The sequence below is a fragment of the Alosa sapidissima genome, chromosome 18 (assembly GCF_018492685.1).
Source record: "Alosa sapidissima isolate fAloSap1 chromosome 18, fAloSap1.pri, whole genome shotgun sequence".
In the NCBI taxonomy this organism is placed as follows: domain Eukaryota; kingdom Metazoa; phylum Chordata; class Actinopteri; order Clupeiformes; family Clupeidae; genus Alosa; species Alosa sapidissima.
The window spans coordinates 18,717,680-18,736,124 of NC_055974.1; the positions used below are offsets into that span (position 1 = coordinate 18,717,680).

The window sequence follows — 18,445 nt, forward strand, 5'->3', positions numbered from 1 at the left end:
ACATACAAGAGATCAGGACGAGAAGTGGTAGGAGGAAGAGAGAAGCTGTGTGTGGAACGGGAGTTTACCTGGAGTGACCTTGGACAGGGGGAGGAGGTGACCGTAATGAGGAGATGGGAGGGAGCACAGCTTATGGTTGTTATACGTGCCATCCCACGAACCCACCGGGTTGTCCTGCACACACGCACGCACGCACACACACACACACACACACACACACACACACACAATGTCAATGCTAATCCTGTAGGAGAAATAAATGGCACAGCCATAGAAAGTCAACAACGCATAACCACAAACACAAACATACAAGCTGAACTAACTTGAACTCAAAACATCATTCAAACGACACCAGCACTATGAGTCTTCCAAAGCAAAAATCCATTCTCAGGCAGACCTGACACAGGAAAAAAAAAACCCCAGCAAAAACAAAACAGAAAAAATCCCCAGCTTTCACATGCATTCATTTCAGCATACACACACACCCACATACACCAAACATTCTGCAACACTAACTCACACACAAAAATACTCACATATACATACATAAACACACATAGTATCTGTTAGACAAATGCAAACACTAACTATGTACCAAACACAGACTTATGTAAATATGATAGGCCAAAGGTGAAAAACATTTTGCCTTTCAAATGTACAATCAATCACACACACACACACACAGAGAGAGAGAGAGAGAGATACATGTACGAAAGGCAAAAGGTTAATGATTAAAACACATTTAGTCTCTCTATCTCTCAAACCAAGCACACGCACACGCTCACACACAACCTTGCCTCTCTTCACACTCACCAGAATCAAGCCCACATACAGTCCTCCGGAGCTCCTGCCAGGAAGGGCCCCACAGAACGCCACCTTCCCTGTCTGCGTGACCTCGTCTTGGGTGAACATCACCCGCTGGCCCTGCGGCAGCAGCGGCGGAGCCGGACCCGGGACAGACTCCGCCGTGCGAGGCAGGACGCTCACCGGCTGCTGAACGCCGGTGGAGGGACCGGCAACGGGGTTGTGCGGGACGCCAGCTGTGTGAGACGGGTAGCGTTCGGCGTCGGTCTCGTGCGAGGAGCGCCGCAGGGTGAGCTGGCTGGCGGAGACGAAGAGTGCGCACGCCTCCGGGCAGGTGAAGAGCTGGTGGCCCTTGTAGGAGCCGTTGCTAAAGCCCTTCCCTGCTGCCCGACCCTACAAGAAGGAAAAGAGAGAGGAGAGAATTTTATTTTAATATCATTTTTTTTTTTTTTACATTTTCCCTTGTGGTATAATTTTGATCACACCCTTTAATTGAGTGGACAGTGGAGACCGGAAGTGAAGTTGGAGAGAGATAGGGATGGGACTGGGAAATGACTTCGATCCCCGCACATGCACAGCCCCGAAGAATTCCCATGATTGAAATGTCACACTGAATGAAACACACCTGAATGAAGCAGTTACATTGGCACTTATTCATTTAGCCGACACTTCTGTCCAAAGCGACTTACATATGTCAATTATACTGCTTGATGGTCTTTTGGGCCCCCACCGTTGACTTCAAGTATAAGTACTTTTTTGATCCCGTGAGGGAAATTTGGTCTCTGCATTTATCCCAATCCGTGAATTAGTGAAACACACTCGGCACACAGTGAGCACACAGTGAGGTGAAGCACACACTAATCCCGGCGCAGTGAGCTGCCTGCATCAACAGCGGCGCTCGGGGAGCAGTGAGGGGTTAGGTGCCTTGCTCAAGGGCACTTCAACCGTGCCTACTGGTCGGGGTTCGAACCGGCAACCCTCCGGTCACAAGTCCGAAGCACTAACCAGTAGGCCACGGCTGCCCACACAAGGCAGTGCTGCCATACGGTGGGGGCTCAAAAGACCATAGATCAACTTTATTACAAGGGCCACTGACCCCGGAGCAACTAGCGGTTAAGTGCCTTGTTCAAGGGCACAACGGTGGAACCCACAACTTTTCAGACTACTGCATGCTAGCTCCACTACCACACATCACAATTGAAACAGCACTTGGACAGAATGACTGTAAGAACACAAACCATTTACCCTGTATGCATCATTTCAGCCAACACCTACCTTAAGCTGTACCCCAAAGAACACGGCTGAACTCCCTCCAGTAAGGGGTCCCCTGTATCGAAGCTCTGCCTCAGCCAAGTCTTGGTTTATTACCACAGTTACAGGTGATCCCAAAGGCAGGAGAGCCAAGCGCTGCAGCCGATGGGGTTTGCTGAAAAGTTTAAGTCGGGCCTCCGGCTCTGGAACTGGCTCCAAAAGGCCGGCCTGGTCCGGGGGTATCTCAATTAGAACGCGCCTGTCAATCTTGACCATCCCGCCGTTGTCTAGTACCTGGGATACAGGTAGATAAAATGGAAAAATAAAGACTATTTGTGGTTGAAGGAAGCACTTCACAAATACAGAGGCAGCTCCCAACCTATGCTAGGCTATGTTTTGGAACAGGAGTGATTGAGTGTTTATATGTGGGTATGTTTTGGAACAGGGCAATGAGTGAGTGAGTGAGTGAGTGTCTTGCACACAAAGAATGAGTGGCCAGTGGCCACAATCTAGAATAGGCTGCTTAAGAGATCAGAGTGCAGGGGTGTGTGCGGGTATGGAAGAGAACAAGCCTCTTACTTTAACCCACAACTGCTCCACTTTCCCATTCTTTTCCAGGCTTTCTTGCTCCTGGCACAAGTACCCCCGTAGCACCCGAATGGTTCCATCCAGGTGGTCCTGGATCTTCATATCGGACGCCACCAGAAACATTTTTGGAGGACGCCGTCTTCTGCTTTGGTTACGTGTGACTCCGGACATAGTGAATTGGCGATGGACGGACTCACTGTAGCGTATAAACAAGTTAAAGAGTTATATAAAGATAGTAAGGAGAAGTAGCCTATTGCTGAGATCAGCAGTTCATGGGGTCAGTAGGCTAGCCGAACAGTGTAAGGTTGTTTGTTGACGACATAAGCATCCTATGGAACATCGACACCTGCCATCAGTCAGTCCCATATGTCAGTCCATAGCCATAGCAGCTAAAGTTTATCATCCACACATCAGAACTCTGTGACAAAGTATTTCGACAGAAGAAGTGTTCAAAGTAGCCTAGGCTACCACCTATATTTTCTATGACGAAGGCAACTGCAACAAAAGTAGTTGCGCAACTTAACGACAGCCTACTTTGAACGAATATCAGTGTGTTTATGAAGAAGCGAATTATGTTTCCTTGTTCTCCGTCTGGCGATTTTAGTCTACTAACTAACCGACTAGGTTGGCAACGTGAAATCGAAATAGCCTAGTTCCTAGATTTCACCAATTAAGCAATCCAAAGATGAAAAGTAAAGGTAAAGTTATTGCAGCCAACTTACCGATAATGACATCTCAGAGTTAAAAACTTTGACACCACGTCGCACAGAAAACAAAGCTATCTCACGCCCAAAAGCAGGAAATGACTATACTGACGCCACTAATATCCAATGAAATAAAAGGAAAGTTTGCTATCTTGTCTTGCGGACCAATCAAAGCTCCTTTTGGGCGTGGTTAAACATTGAGGGAAATTCCATTGCACACGCTGCGTGTGTGCCGAGAACTTCCTAGGGCTAAATGACTGTACAACCGAGAGGGCCTACCCGTCACCATCTTACAGAAATTACTATTTTACGCAACCTCTGTCGCACCTTTGTCTCAGACGTACATTGTGCGTTTGAAATGGCATGAATTATACACCAACGCAAACACACAAAACTGTCAGAAGTAGCCTAGGCTTCACTTTATTTTACACAGTGCAGATTTAATTCCTATTGCATATTTAAATGTTGCCCAAACGGACATAGACAAAACTCTAACAAACATGTATGCTATACATTAATATATATATTATTAAAATAGTGCATTCAAGCATTTTTAAAACTGGCAACCAGCGCAGTCTCCATAACCAGAAACATACATTCATAAGGCAGCTTGAGGGTTCGACTGACTTCATACTCCTTTTTTGAAAAAAATAAATAAAAATAGTAGAGGACACAAATGTTTTTTTTTTTGTAATGGTGTGACAACATAATTATTAAACAGGATGAAGAACTCTGTTGAAACTCTGAGATGTTGACCTGATCCATAATTAATGATAACAGCTAGAATCCTGGTTAACATTATGTGATCTGAAACATATCATTCATATGACACATAGGCTACATATTAATAGACATGAGTTAATAGGGCAGCTTTGTGGTAAGGAGTCATTGGTATACCCAGTTCTTTGGTTAGGTAGTGATTGTGGTATAGACCGTGTAAACTCTCCTTCATGTCTTTAGCCACAGCTGACTCTGATGTGACGTGATGAGTCATCATCACCTGCATTGTGGTCCATGGGACCTGTGACTTTTGAATGGCAGACAATTGACTGAGAAGCGACAGAGAGGGGAGATGTGATCAGTGTCAATAATAACATGATGTGTTTTGGAATGAAAGGGGGAGTCTGTGGTTCAGGAAGTGTGAGGTGAAGTTTGCTGTTCTCATTGACCATCTTCATAAACTCATACGTGTGTTTCCATACGCGTGACATTTCCAGATTCTACATGGCAGTGCTCATTGTGGTCTGTAGTGTATGCCCATATATGGGTTCATATGGGAATGAGCTTAACCAGCTCTTTAGATCAACTGTACATCTTTCTCCCAACAAAGTGCTTGATGATGGGCTGTGTATGTGTGTGTGTGTGTGTGTGTGTGTGTGTGTGTAGAGTGTTCCCTGCATAGAAAGTCATGAACCACTTTGGGCCTCTTCTTCTGTGAGCACCTGGGAAGAGTTGTGAGACTGACCCTCCCTGACCCTGCAGTGACCATTAAGAGTGCTCATGGTTGATGAAATAGGTGGTCAGCTCTCCCTTTCCCTTCACAGTGATGACTCCTCTCAGAGTTACACTGAAGCCCAGCGACTCCGCCACCTTCTTGGTCTCCTCTGTAATCTGCAAAGACGGAAGGGAAAAGCTTTATCTTTGTTTTCCTTCTCTCTTTCTTTATATTTATTGAATTATTTCTGTCCCTCTCTCCCATACACATACAATTTCATTTTATACAGTTTTTTCCCTCCACAAAATTTGAATCAATATAATATCTTCTGTGATCAAAGACACATACAAATAGCATTTTTAAATCAGTATTTACAGTATCGTCTACAGAAACCCATTGGTCAAATAACAATGCGCAATTAATCATAAATTAGCATGAACATGAATAATTTTGGGCTAAACCACACACACACACACACACACACACACACACACACACACACACACACTTTCTCCCTCACCTGTATCTTGTCCAGTTCTCCAGTGCTGTCCATTCTGCTGGCCACGTTCACGGTGTTGCCCCAGATATCATACTGAGGTTTATGTGCTCCGATCACCCCTGCAATCACCGGTCCATGGTTTATTCCTGCACAGAGAGGACAAAAATCACAGATTTGTGTGTGGGTATGTATTAGAGGGGGATTACGGAACATTTTAGATGTAATGTAGTTTTTACAAAAAAAAAAAGAAAAACTCAATTTTGCACATACATTTTTCAGCTTATTTTCTGATAAATACAGAAAGCAGTTTTACAGAAACGCTGCTCTGCAGCAAAATATAACTATGATTTAATAATAAAATTTAAATAATGTAATGAATACTATAATATATTATTAACATAATTATACATAAAATGACGCAGCAGAGGAGATGTGCATACCAATTCTGAGCTTGAAGTTCTGGAAGGAGTGAGAGTTGATGTTCTCCAACTTTCTCATGAGGGCCATGGCGAACTCAATCATGCTGCGGACATGGTTGTAGGATATGTCACATTCCTGCAGGGGGCGACACATCCCACACAAATCAGATGTTGACACAACAGAAGCATGCATGGGCTCATACACCAGACACTTCCTGACATGAAACCGAAGTGGCTTGTGTCTCCACTACTGCACGATATTATTCTTCCTCAGCTGACCAAATTTGCCAATAGTCCCAAATATCGTTCCCTAAGTACAACAGAACTATAAAGATGGCACAGTCAATTTAATTAAGAAATGTTGAGGGCCACGATTTCTCTCATATGTATTTGGTAGAATATATGTTGAAGTTAACAATCTCAGTCATATGTAAATTGTAGAATGTTTGCCTTCTTTACCAAGTTCTATCTCAGTCTCAATCTGTGCTAGAGTCATTGCTCTAGCAGACAAAGCCTCAGGTTTAACTCTCCCTGAGCACTTGAGCCCTCGACAAAGAGTATGGCTTTCTCTTGGGCAGCCTGAAAAGGAGTCTCAAAGTAACAGGTCTGCTTAAGCGCAAGCTGGGCTTCGGGTATTACTTATCTTACTTATTCATTTGGCTGACGCTTTCATCCAAAGCGACTATACATAGGTTGATTATTACAGAAGGCAGTCTCCCCAGAGCAACTCATGGTAAAGTGCCTTGCTCAAGGGCACAATGTTGGCATCGAACCTACATCTTTTTTTTTGGCTAATGCATTCTAGCTCAGCTCCTACCACTGCCCAGGGTAGTACCGCTTTTACAGTCTGGACATTAATAGTACATCAGTAGCCTGCTCTGTGTTCTCAGTGTAGTGCCTGTGAGTAGCCCTCAAGTCCACCATTGATTGGACGCCACGTCCCACCATGGTCAGACGCCTGCACCTGTCAGTGTCCTGCTCACCTGTCTTTCCTCTCCTTTGCTTGGTTTGGTGAGACCAGCAGCCGCCATGTAAGTGCTGCCCACTGTCTTTATCTTCTCCACGGCGTGGAACTTTGGCTTGGATAGTAGCTGGCATGGGGAGGGGAGGGGAGGGAACACGAGAGAGAGAGAGAGAGAGAGAGAGAGAGAGAGAGAGAGAGAGAGAGAGAGAGAGAGAGAGAGAGAGAGAGAGAGAGAGAGAGAGAGAGAGAGAGAGAGAGAGGAAAAGGGAGACTTTGAAAACCTTTTATTTAAAACACAATTTTTAAAAATAAGAGAGGTGCATGAAGAGAAAGATAACAAAGAAAGGAAAAGTATGAAAGAAAGAAATTCACTGCTTCAGGGAGAATGATATCACTGAGACGTCTTTGAATACACAAAGGAAAAACTTTGTATTCAGAACATTACCATACCATACACACTCAGCTAGTACCTCATCAAAGTCCACGATGATCTCGTTTAGGAAGCGTAAACACTCTAGGCCGTCGTGGTTCACACTGCTCTCTGTGTAAAACGCCTTGAAATCTGGCACCGAGGCGAACATCACACATACACACTCGCATGACTTGCTGTACAAGTACTGTGGGATAAAACATGACAACACACACATACACAATGCAACATGACTAACTGTTCGTCAGCACAAACACAACCATGTATGCAAATAAGGTACAGTACACACACACACACAAGCTCACACAGACACACACACACACACAAACACCTATAATTGGGCGGGACTGTCCAGGTGAACCTGTTCTTAAGGTCATACCTGCAAGTTCTTGTAGCCAATCTATTTGAAGTGCAAATATCAAATGACAACACCACTGATAACGCCTCAAAACAGCCCTAATTATAAAAACATCTATTATCCTTTATGTTAATGAGGTAATTCTGTCTAAAAGCCTTTGTGCATGTTGACAAACAACAAACTGCATTAGGAGCATGTGTATAGACCCTTTCAACAATAAAAACAAAAACAATGCTTGAACGTTCTATTTGGGCCCCAATCTACTTCCTCTGCATTAAGATAACATATGGAATGTTAAAAAGGAAGGCTTGTGGGGCCAACTATGATGCTGATAATGGAACTCTTGAAAGGGTCCATAGGTAAAAAAGACACATGAACTCCGATCTGACTGTTCTTATTCATTTTGCATGGCCACGAATCGGATAAATATCTGATCAAAACCACTTAGGGAAGTGATTCAAATGTGATTGGGAATTCACACAGCTCTGAAAAAATGAGTCCGGTAATGTGAACGAAGCCATAGTGGGCCCAACAGAGTCAAAAAACAACTGCAGCCAATCAACATTGTGCTTCAGAAGCACATAAGTGTGGAGCATAATTTCAATGGATGCTGAACTCAAATATCAACAAATTCCAGAATTCACACAAGCACGTATATACACACTCAATCACTCACTCACTCATTCTCTCTCTCTCTTTTTTTCTCTCACATCGTTACAGACGGTCTTCTTGTCCATGAAGACAGAAGCGACGTGAGCAGGCAGCACATTCTCAAGAAGTAGCTTGTTGACGTTTTCCATGGTCTCCATCTTGTTCTTCTCCGCCTTGAAGCACCGCTCTAGCAAGAACTCTAGACGGTAGCTCAGTTCATCCTGTAACACACACACACACACACACACACACACACACACACGGGGGAAGGGGGTGCATAAATAATCTGCACATAAATGCCTTCACACAATTATAATTTACTATAATATATTATATTTATTATGCAAAAGCGTATATATATATATATACACACACGTCAACATATGTACACACACACACACAAACACATATGTTAGTTGCAGCCCTAACACACACACACACACCCAAACAAACTTACCTGTCTTGCCAGGGTGAGGCAAATGAAATAGAATATGATGAGCCAAATTCCAGCCATTATTTGAGGATCCTTCAGGACTCCAGGACTGAGAAACACACGCACACACACACACACACACACACACACACACACGCACGTGCACACACACACACACACACACACACACACACGTACACGCACACGCACACGCACACGCACACGCACACGCACACGCACACACGTACACAGTATTATATTCTGCTGGACACTATGGGCCCTATCATGACATTCTAAAGTGCATCGTCACTCGTCAAAAGTCTATTCAAATTTAGTAGGATGTCCAGTTCACATTGGGAGGGGTTTCGCTATCAAAAGTGGAGTGCATGGCGTAACAAGGTGTTCCTAGGTCTTTTAATCAGTCATATGGGTGTGTTTGGGGCGTAACATCATTTTAAACCAATGTGAATGACATCTGTCATTCCCTTTAACGGCGCAACGCGCGATATGTCAAATAAATGCATCGGTATTTTGGCATTCAAAGGCGCATTTGAAGGAGGCTGCTTTACTAAAACCTAGCGTAGCCTTCACACATTTGCACTCGTCTATTTGAACTCATTGGCAAAGTGAAACTAACTTCACCAAGGAGTCAGTCAACGACAAGACAGTTATGCAGTTACTTTCACTATTGACTGACAATGGGTTACCACCGAAAACATAGGCTGGAAAAAGCAACACTTACCCTAATATTGCTCAAATGACTGAATAAAACAACATTTATCCTGCAGAGAAGTTGCTTATATCTCGTGACAGTGCGTCTTCAGCTGTGCTCCATACGTGTCTCTCGCCTCTCCCCTAATCACTTTTAACCGTCATTACCAATTTGCAAATGATGGTGAATAACTACTCATTATGAGATGTACAGTATTTCGTAATATCTTTGTTCTAATTATGTTTCCCATTGTAATCGTGCAATTTGTAATGCTTTGCATGGACGTGCGCTGGTGTGCGTTCATGAATGATAGAAGGATGGTGCGTGCACCTGCCAATATGACTGGTGACATGCGTTCTTAAAATAGCATATGAACAACTCGCCATTGACTTCTGACCAGGTTTAGGTGGTGTATGATAGCGATTTTTAGACAACGCGCTAGGCCCCTCCCTAGGTTGTTAATTGCCACACCCCTGGGCGCAATGCTTAAAAAATAAACGTGCAAAATACCAAATTCAACTTTGCGCGGGTGAATAACGAGTATTACGCCATGCGCTAGTGACCCAAAATACAGCCCTAAGACTTCACTGTGTCCCACCGCACATGAAAGTCTGTTTCCAGGATTGCATAACCTCTTTCAGACAAAATCACTCATCAGCCATTTTGAGCTGAGGGATCAGTTACTATGGCACAGAAGCCAAAAGGGATTGGATCATAGAGCAACATGATTAAGCCTGAAATCCACACTCTCTCACACTCACACACACACACACACACACACACCTTTGTAAGGGCCAGGCGGTGAGCCTACAATGTCTGACAGTGTGTCTGTGTCTCTGTGTAGAGGTTCATGTGTAGTCTTTACAGTATGCGTGTGTGTGTGTGTGTGTTTGTGTAGAAGTGTGTGTGGTGTGTGTGTGTGTGTCTGAGCAGATGTATGTGTGTGTGTGTGTCTGTAGAAGTTTGTGTGTGTGTGTGTGTGTGTGTGTGTGTGTGTGCACCTGTGGTTGTAGCTGGCGTAGAGCTGTGTGAGGTAGCATTCGGAGCGCTCAGCGTACACGTGCAGGAACAGGGCGAGGTAGACGGCCAGGGCCAGAGACAACAGCAGGAATTTCACTGAGAAACACACCCTCACAAACACCACCACACTCAACATGGCAATCAGGCAACAGTACAGGTAGTACTGCACACACACACACACACACACACACACACACACACACACACACACACACACACACACACACACACACACACACAAACCAATGAAACACAAATAGGCATATGGAATACTGGAATAATGGCTTGAGCAGGGTGCATAATACTGAACTTTTAATGACAAACTCTACATTTACTGTTCAAAATCCCCATCATCCTTAAAAACAGCAAAGACTCACAGGTACAGTGTAGAGGTCGAGGTCTGCTATGGTGGTCACATTCGGAGATGTAGCAGTGAGTGGAAATGAGGAGCAGTTCTGTGCTGGAGCGAAGTACTGGAGGAGAATCAGATAAAACCATACAGACATCAGTGTGTGTGTGTGTGTGTGTGTGTGTGTGTCTATGCATGTGTGTTTGAGTGACTTAAATAGGTTGGAAATAGGTTGGCATGCATGTGCACTTTATATGTTTATGTGTGCGTGAAAGTGAGAAAAGAAAGTACTGCAACCAGAAGAGATATGACAGACAATAGGAGAAATACATACTAGATTAGAGAGAGAGAACAACGAGAGAAAGAAAGAAGAGTGAGAGAGAAAATAAATAAAAAGAGAGAGATAAGAGATAGAGAAAGAGGGAGAGAAGAAACAGAAAAGGGGGTGTGGTGTTTGTGACTCACAAGGTTGAGCATGGCCATCAGCAGAGTGACGAGCAGGCAGAAGATGACCAATAGGAGCCTGAGAACCACGCAGAAGATCCCGCCCACTGTACAGTACATCCACCGTATACTATCCGGAATCTTAGTGTACCAACGCTACACACACAAACACACACACACACAGAGAGGGAGTGAGAGAAAAAGATATGAATTCATGCCTAGTAATTCAAATGTATCCATCCTTGTAAGTAAAGGCAGATACAGATGTAAAAACATTGTCTGTTATTGACACAATCTTTCAATGAGAACTCTGTATTTGTCCTTACCTTGAAGGTTCCATTGCAAACAAGCAGAAGAACCAACACCAAAAGCTGCACTGGGAAAGTGACTCCATAAGAGACTGCCATGGCCACGTTCCTGATGAGAGATAGAGAGCGAGAGGGAGAGAGGGAGAGGGAGAGAGAGAGAGAGAGAGAGAGAGAGAGAGAGAGAGAGAGAGAGAGAGAGAGAGAGAGAAAGAGAGTGATGAAAACATTGTGTTTGACAACAAGAATGTAGAAAAGATGACAAGAGCATTTAACAAACTATGAAGAAAATCTTGTTTGAAAACATGTCTCCTATATTAACTACCTTAGATTAATTATGTGAATATTTATTATGTAAGGGATAATGTATGGAACGCCGGTCATTATTGGGAAAATAAGTCTCGACAGGGCGAACCAGACGCTCCAGCGCCCTGAAGGGACTTATTTACCGATAATGACCGGCGTTCCATACATTATCTAGCTATACGGCTACTTGCCGAAACGAAAAAATAAACTCCACATGATATGTCTCTCTACATGTATTTGTTACCGTTTCGTCGTGGCTTTTGCTGAGAAACAAATAGTTCGCAACACAAGCTGAACTTGAATCAAAAATTCTGAAACAGCTGATCAACCGTTCAAGTAAATGGAGCATTCTACTAGCATTGTGAAGAGCCGTGTAATGAGAAATGTCTCTCTCTGTGTCTCTTCCTGTCTGTCTGTTTCTCTTGCTCTCTCTCTCTCTCTGTCTCTATCAGACTTTCTCTCTTTATTCTTAGGTTAAGATCAAGTCTGAACTCACTTTTCTGAGACCAGCATTTGGACCATAAACATGGTGATGAAGATAACAGCCAGGAAGATGACCGATTCATGCATTCCCTTCAGCTTAATGAGGCGGTACTGAAACAACACAGATGCGCGCGGACACACACACACACACACACCACTATTAACACATGGTCCAACAGTTACACAACAAACCACAACAATAACAATATGACACAACAGAAAAATAAAATATTTGCTATGCTACACCACAAAAGCTGAAATCAGTCAAACACCCATTACAGAGAATTTCCAGTGCAGCTTCCTTCACAGTAACTGCAGTTAGACTTATACAATACCTGTCTCTCCAGTTTAAGGTCATTGAATAACAGAGTTAAACAATCCATCTTTTTGGCTTTCGTTCTGATGGTAACAGAATAAAAAAAAGGAGAGAGACAGAGAGAGAAAGGAGAGGGGAAGAGATAGATTAGTAAACATCTTTTGGTAAACAATACCAAACATACTTTTAATTGTTTCACCAGAGGGTGAATTTAGACACAATGACATTGATTGACAGGTTGACAGAGAATGCATTGTCGCTATGGCAACAGAAGGCACAACATACTCAGCTGCATCCAGTAGATCCAAAGACTCGACTCGGCCGTCACTAAACATTTGGGGGGAGCTGTCATTGTGTGTGTGTGTGTGTGTGTGTGTGTGTGTGTGTGTGTGTGGTTGTGAGAGAGAGGTTGGTAGCAAGCGGGGAGAAAGGGAGATAGGGAGACAAAGGAAGTAGTGAGTAAGTGAATGACCAAAAAGACATGTTATATTTATGTTATACATGCTACGTCTATATAATGTATGCATAGATACTATTTTTATATTCTATCATAATGCTATTGCTGGTTTTTGTTGTGTATACTGTATATTTATGCATAATTAAGTGCTACTAGGAGTTCACTCAAACTTACCGGCTGCTGTGAAGGTCTGTCTGTCTGGTTTGACCCTGTAAGAGATATACAATCCAAAGGATTGCAGTATTAAAAGGGGGCTGAGCTAACATAACAAAATATTAATGTCAAATATTTAAGCAACGCAATCTTGTATATGTTTTTGGTTACTGTTATTATTTTGTTAAATTCTATTTAGTCTATTACTAACATTGCTACTTTTTCAAATTTAAGCTATGTGACTTCACTTGATTAAAACTGATAATTGTAATGTTAATGTGATGTTTCTTTAGGTCATCCATTGTAAGCCACTTAGGACAAAATCATTCACTAAGAATTATCAACATATCAACATAAACATAAACATAAACATAAACATAGGTTTATACATACTGTAGGCCACAGAAACTATAGCAGCAAGGGAAAGAGCGGAAAGAAAGGGCAGAGCAGACTGTACTTCCTGAGGAGGCTGCAGTGCTTCAATGTGTGCAGTAAGCTCCTCAGGATGTTCTACCAGTCTGTTGTTGCCAGCGTCCTCTTCTATGCAGTAGTATGCTGGGGTGGAAGCACAAGGAAGACGGATGCGGGGCGAATTGACAGGCTGGTAAGGAAAGCTGGCTCTGTAGTGGGAGCTGAACTGGAGTGCATCACTTCACTATCTGACAAAAGGACCCTGAATAAACTGATCAACATCTTGGACAATGAGTGTCACCAACTCCACAGCACTATTGTTAAGCTGAAGAGCCTGATCAGCTGGAGACTTCGCTCACTGCCTTGCACAACAGACAGACTGAGAAAGTCATTTGTCCCCAGGGCCATTGAACTGTTCAATGCTTCACTTAAGGGAAGAGGAGAGATAGACTTCTCTGCATAGTCTGTCTGCCTCTTCAACCCCTCCATGTTTGGATACTGTCTGTCCACTAGCCACTTTTACCACTGTCTTCTGCCTCACTGTTTGCGTGCTATATTAGCACATTAGCACATATGCATAACCCCTCCCTCCATGCCACAGCCGAACTGTGGCCACACTTATACCTTTTCTTAAATAGTTAAATATACAGATACATAGACTTTACTTACTTTATTTCTGCATTGTTGCACTGTTGGACTTACTCATTTGCACTATCACCATGACCACTATCACCATTGCACTATCACCATGACACTCATTCACACAGAGCACCTTACCTTAACTTACTATGCACAGAGAATCACAGGCTCAGTCCCTGCCTCAGTCATTGCAAGCGCCTCTGATTGATTAATCACCACTATGTGGATACTGTTTTTAGAATTGATTTAGATTAAGTGTTAGTTAGTATAATTTGTATTTTAGTATATTTAGCATATTCTTTATCTTCTACTGTCCTTATTGCTTAGTTGTGTTTTTATATTATATACTTGAATTACTCTTTCTGCTGTTAAAGAATGTGTTTGTGTTGTCTGTATGCTGCTGAGACCTTGAATTTCCCCTGGGGATCAATAAAGTATCTATCTATCTATCTATCTATCTATCTATCTATCTATCTATCTATCTATCTATCTATCTATCTATCTATCTATCTATCTATCTATCTAGCAATACAGTAACTATAGCACAGAAAAGTTGTTTAAAGAATGTTTTAAACCTAACACAGAGAGCCCCTTTAGGGGTGTCGGAAGGAGGGCTGGGGCAGCCGTGGCCTGCCTGGTTAGGGCTTCAGGCTTGGAACTGAAGGGTTGCCAATTCGATCCCCGACCAGTAGGAAAAATGTGTGCGGGGGAAGTGGTTGAGCACTGCTCTCCCATGCCACGGCTGAAGTGCCCTTGAGCAAGGCACCTAACCCCTCACTGCTCCCCGTGCGCCGCTGTGGCAGGCAGCTCACTGCATCGCGATTAGTGTGTGCTTCACCTCACTGTGTGTTCACTGTGTGCTCTGTGTGTTCACTAATTCACGGATGGGATAAATGCAGAGACCAAATTCCTTGTATACGCAAGTATACAGTACTTGGCTTATAAACCTGATTTACATTTACAGGAGGTGAGACAGGTCGGGAGACTCACAGCAGGGCACATCGCGTGTCTGGAGGTGTGTGTGGCGTCGGGGTGGCTGAGGTCGGTGAAGGGGTTGATGGTCTGCCAGGACTGCAGGTACTGGGACATCCTCACGGAGGCCCTCTGCTTACGGCCGCTCACGGTCAGAGTGTAGGAGGCCTGGAGACACACACAGGAGTGAATGATGGCACACAAACACACAAAGAAACACACAAAGAAACACACAAACACACAAACAGACAAACAAACAAACAAATGTGAGGGGGCACTATAAACACACACACACACACACACACACACACAGATACATCTAACCATGCACAGACCCCATGCACCACATACAGTGTGTAAACAAACACACACACACACCACCAAGTGCAACCCACAAACAATTTGACACATATCTAGGGTTGAATGAGTACGTACATGCCATACACACACACAAAAACACACACACACGGTGTGAATGGTGCATACACACACATACAGTACACACAACAACTACTGTATTCAAAAGCCATTCTTGCGTTGACAAACACACTCCAAGCATACCTCGGGTTTTTTGACAGTGTCGTCCTCAATGTGGGGGTCAATGACCAGGAAGGTCCTCCTGCTCTGCAGGTAGGAATCTCGAGTCTCCCCGTTCCCCTCCTCCACTTGGTACGCCCCGTTCAGGTGCCTCAGAGTCTCCTCTGTGATGTGGACCCTCCTGAAGCCAGAAACACACACACAATATACACTACACGTTATACAATATTCACACACAGACACAAACAGACACACACACACACACACACATGCACGCACACATTATTACCCAGGCAACCCCCCCGACTCCATATGATTTGCCAGCGTCACGTCATGTGACCAGACGTCATACTGCCACTTCTGCAGACCAATCACGCCACAGAGGACATTGCCAGTGTGCACGCCCACACGCATGCTGATGTCCACGCCAGTGGCCTCTCTCAGTTTACTGCACAGAAAGACAATAAAAAAAACAATAAAAACAAAAACCTAATAACACACACACACAAACTCTCACACCACACCAATGACCTGACAAAGAATGCGTCCAGTCCATATCAGAGACGGTAACTTTGTAGGATGCTGCCACAAGACTTATCTGTGCTCATGAACTAGTGAATTAGGGTTTTTATGAACCATGACCAGAGACCTAGTCAAATATGCTTATCTGTTCAAGGTGGCATACTTATGACTAATACACAGTATGATATTTTGTTCAGCATTAATTATAATTTGACTCTCTGACAGTGACTTTGAGCATGGACTTATCTAGGGGAGGGAGGGCTGGGTGGAGTAAGGCGCACTTGAGGGCGGTGATGTGATTGGATGACCTCTATAGGGCAGTGATGTGACTTGCTGAACTCGCTTGGTGGCAGTGATGTAATTGGCTGACGTTTCTACAGGGCAGTGGTGTGATTGGCTGAACTCTCTACAGAGCAGTGAGGTGATTGGCTGAACTCACTTGATGGCGGTGCACATGTCCAAGCCCATCTTGACACAGTGGCGCGCGTGATTGGGTTTGGGGTACGGCAGGCCGGACACGCAGTAGTAACAGTCCCCCAGAATCTTAATACGCAGACACTCATTCTCCTGAGAGAAGAAAGAGAGATGGAGAGAGAGAAAGAGGCAGAGAAATGGAAAGAAAGAATGTCAGGAACAGAGAAAGTTACATCCAGCTCTATTCTCCAAAATAATTAGATGGCTTTGGAATGTTTCAAACAATTAGATCACATTCTCCCTCTCTATCTTGTTGATATTTTATTCCAAAATTCACTGCATCCTTTGAGAGTAAAGCATGACTGGATATATATATATGTATGTATATATATATATATATATATATATATATATATATATATATATATATATATATGTCTTCTATAATTCTAAGCTCTGATTCAATTATGATGAACTCTCTTTGATTTCAGGTACACCTTGCTTAAATCTGATAAAAGACTTTATGTGCAATGCGTGGAAGGGGTGCCTTTATGTGCAATGCGTGCTCTCACCTTGGCAATGTCGTCGAAGCGGCCGAAGAGCTTGTTGAGCACTGCTACCAGCTCCTCAGGGGTGCAAGTGCTGGCCAATCGCGTGAAACCGACAATGTCAGCGTACAGGATGCTGCAGGGCAGAGAAGTGACAGGAAATGGAACAAGACATACAAGACATGAGAGGAATTTACACATACTGTGTGTGTGTGTGTGTGTGTTTGTGTGTTAGTGCCTCTGTACCTGACGTCTTTGTGTTGGCGGATGTAGAGGCTGTGGAAGTTCTGGCCTCTGTCTTGTCTGGGCTGGTTCTCTGACAGGCGTTTGGTCACCTCCGCCTTTATCTCCATGGCGATGGAGCGGGGCAAAATGGACAGCAGCAGACGTTCCTTTATGACCACAGGCAGCACAATGTTAGAGTGTTAACAATATACAGTTTGTATGTGTGTGTGTGTGTATGTCTATATATGTGTGTGTGTGTGTGTGTGAGTGTGTGTGTCTGTGTGTTTATGTTTGTATGTGTGTGTGTGTGTGTGTGTGTGTGTGTGTTTGTGTGTGTGTTTGTGTGTGTGTGTGTGTGTTTGTGTGTACCTGTTTGTGTTTCTGCAGAGCCAGATGGGAGCGAGTAGTGCTGAACGTCTCCCGATCCTTGTTACACTTCCTGGTGGCCCGTTTGGTGAGACACATGTGGTACACCCCCACACCGTTCACACACGCAAACAGCACGGCGTTGGCCACCAACTGACCAGATATAGACAGAGAGAGGGAGTGTATGTGTGTGTGTGTGTGTTTGTGTGTGTGTGTGTATGTGGGGGGGGGGGGGGGGGTTATGAGATGGAGGGAGCAAAAGTCAATGAGAGAGGAGAGAGGTCGAAAAAGGAAAACAGTAGGGACAAATAGAGAGGAATGAGAAAGAGAGATAAATGAAAAAAGAAAGGGATAGATGAAAGGAAGACAAAGGGTGGGAGGGAGAGAGGGAGCCCATTAGAAATAAATAAATAAATAAATAAATAAATAAATAAAAGTACTTTAGACATATTCAGACATCACATTTTAGTGCATTATTGTAACAGACACCTGATGATCACACAAGATGAAAGGGTTGAAGTCATAATATTTGGAATTCATATTCTTTTTTTTTTCATAATAAAGAAACTGTAGAGGTCTATGTGTTTCACTTCTGTATAGTTAATGCATTATGGTGTTTAGTTATATTGCTATACATTTATGTATTACACATTTATGACACACATGTATGGCTTGATGTTGCATTGTCTTACGAGTTTACACATGTTACAGGATACTGACCAAATGCAAT

The 18,445-nt window shown here is 43.6% G+C and overlaps 2 protein-coding genes across 4 annotated transcripts in view; both read right to left on the reverse strand.

Annotated features, from left to right (window-relative positions):
• The window catches only part of si:cabz01101003.1 (ubiquitin carboxyl-terminal hydrolase CYLD), a 14,718-nt gene extending 11,290 nt beyond the window's left edge, over positions 1–3,428 (reverse strand). For both annotated transcript variants that reach the window (XM_042069177.1, XM_042069178.1), the window contains exons 1-5: positions 3,366–3,428; positions 2,635–2,839; positions 2,080–2,349; positions 814–1,197; positions 69–174 (exon numbers count right to left, since the gene is read on the reverse strand). In XM_042069177.1, the coding sequence (XP_041925111.1) occupies positions 69–174; positions 814–1,197; positions 2,080–2,349; positions 2,635–2,814 (940 nt within the window). In that variant the 5' untranslated portion in view covers positions 2,815–2,839; positions 3,366–3,428. The remainder of the gene's footprint in view (positions 1–68; positions 175–813; positions 1,198–2,079; positions 2,350–2,634; positions 2,840–3,365) is intronic.
• Positions 3,429–3,742: 314 nt separating this feature from the next.
• LOC121689389 (adenylate cyclase type 4-like) overlaps positions 3,743–18,445 on the reverse strand; it is a 29,438-nt gene continuing 14,735 nt past the window's right edge. For both annotated transcript variants that reach the window (XM_042069141.1, XM_042069142.1), the window contains exons 5-26: positions 17,719–17,868; positions 17,371–17,516; positions 17,149–17,260; positions 16,602–16,729; positions 15,930–16,088; positions 15,665–15,821; positions 15,122–15,271; positions 13,103–13,137; positions 12,757–12,816; positions 12,491–12,554; positions 12,169–12,266; positions 11,388–11,478; positions 11,083–11,217; positions 10,646–10,741; positions 10,250–10,431; positions 8,561–8,645; positions 8,163–8,324; positions 7,135–7,281; positions 6,684–6,791; positions 5,722–5,836; positions 5,303–5,427; positions 3,743–4,958 (exon numbers count right to left, since the gene is read on the reverse strand). In XM_042069141.1, coding sequence (XP_041925075.1) covers positions 4,836–4,958; positions 5,303–5,427; positions 5,722–5,836; positions 6,684–6,791; positions 7,135–7,281; positions 8,163–8,324; positions 8,561–8,645; positions 10,250–10,431; positions 10,646–10,741; positions 11,083–11,217; positions 11,388–11,478; positions 12,169–12,266; positions 12,491–12,554; positions 12,757–12,816; positions 13,103–13,137; positions 15,122–15,271; positions 15,665–15,821; positions 15,930–16,088; positions 16,602–16,729; positions 17,149–17,260; positions 17,371–17,516; positions 17,719–17,868 — 2,628 coding nt within the window. In that variant the 3' untranslated portion in view covers positions 3,743–4,835. The remainder of the gene's footprint in view (positions 4,959–5,302; positions 5,428–5,721; positions 5,837–6,683; positions 6,792–7,134; positions 7,282–8,162; positions 8,325–8,560; positions 8,646–10,249; positions 10,432–10,645; positions 10,742–11,082; positions 11,218–11,387; positions 11,479–12,168; positions 12,267–12,490; positions 12,555–12,756; positions 12,817–13,102; positions 13,138–15,121; positions 15,272–15,664; positions 15,822–15,929; positions 16,089–16,601; positions 16,730–17,148; positions 17,261–17,370; positions 17,517–17,718; positions 17,869–18,445) is intronic.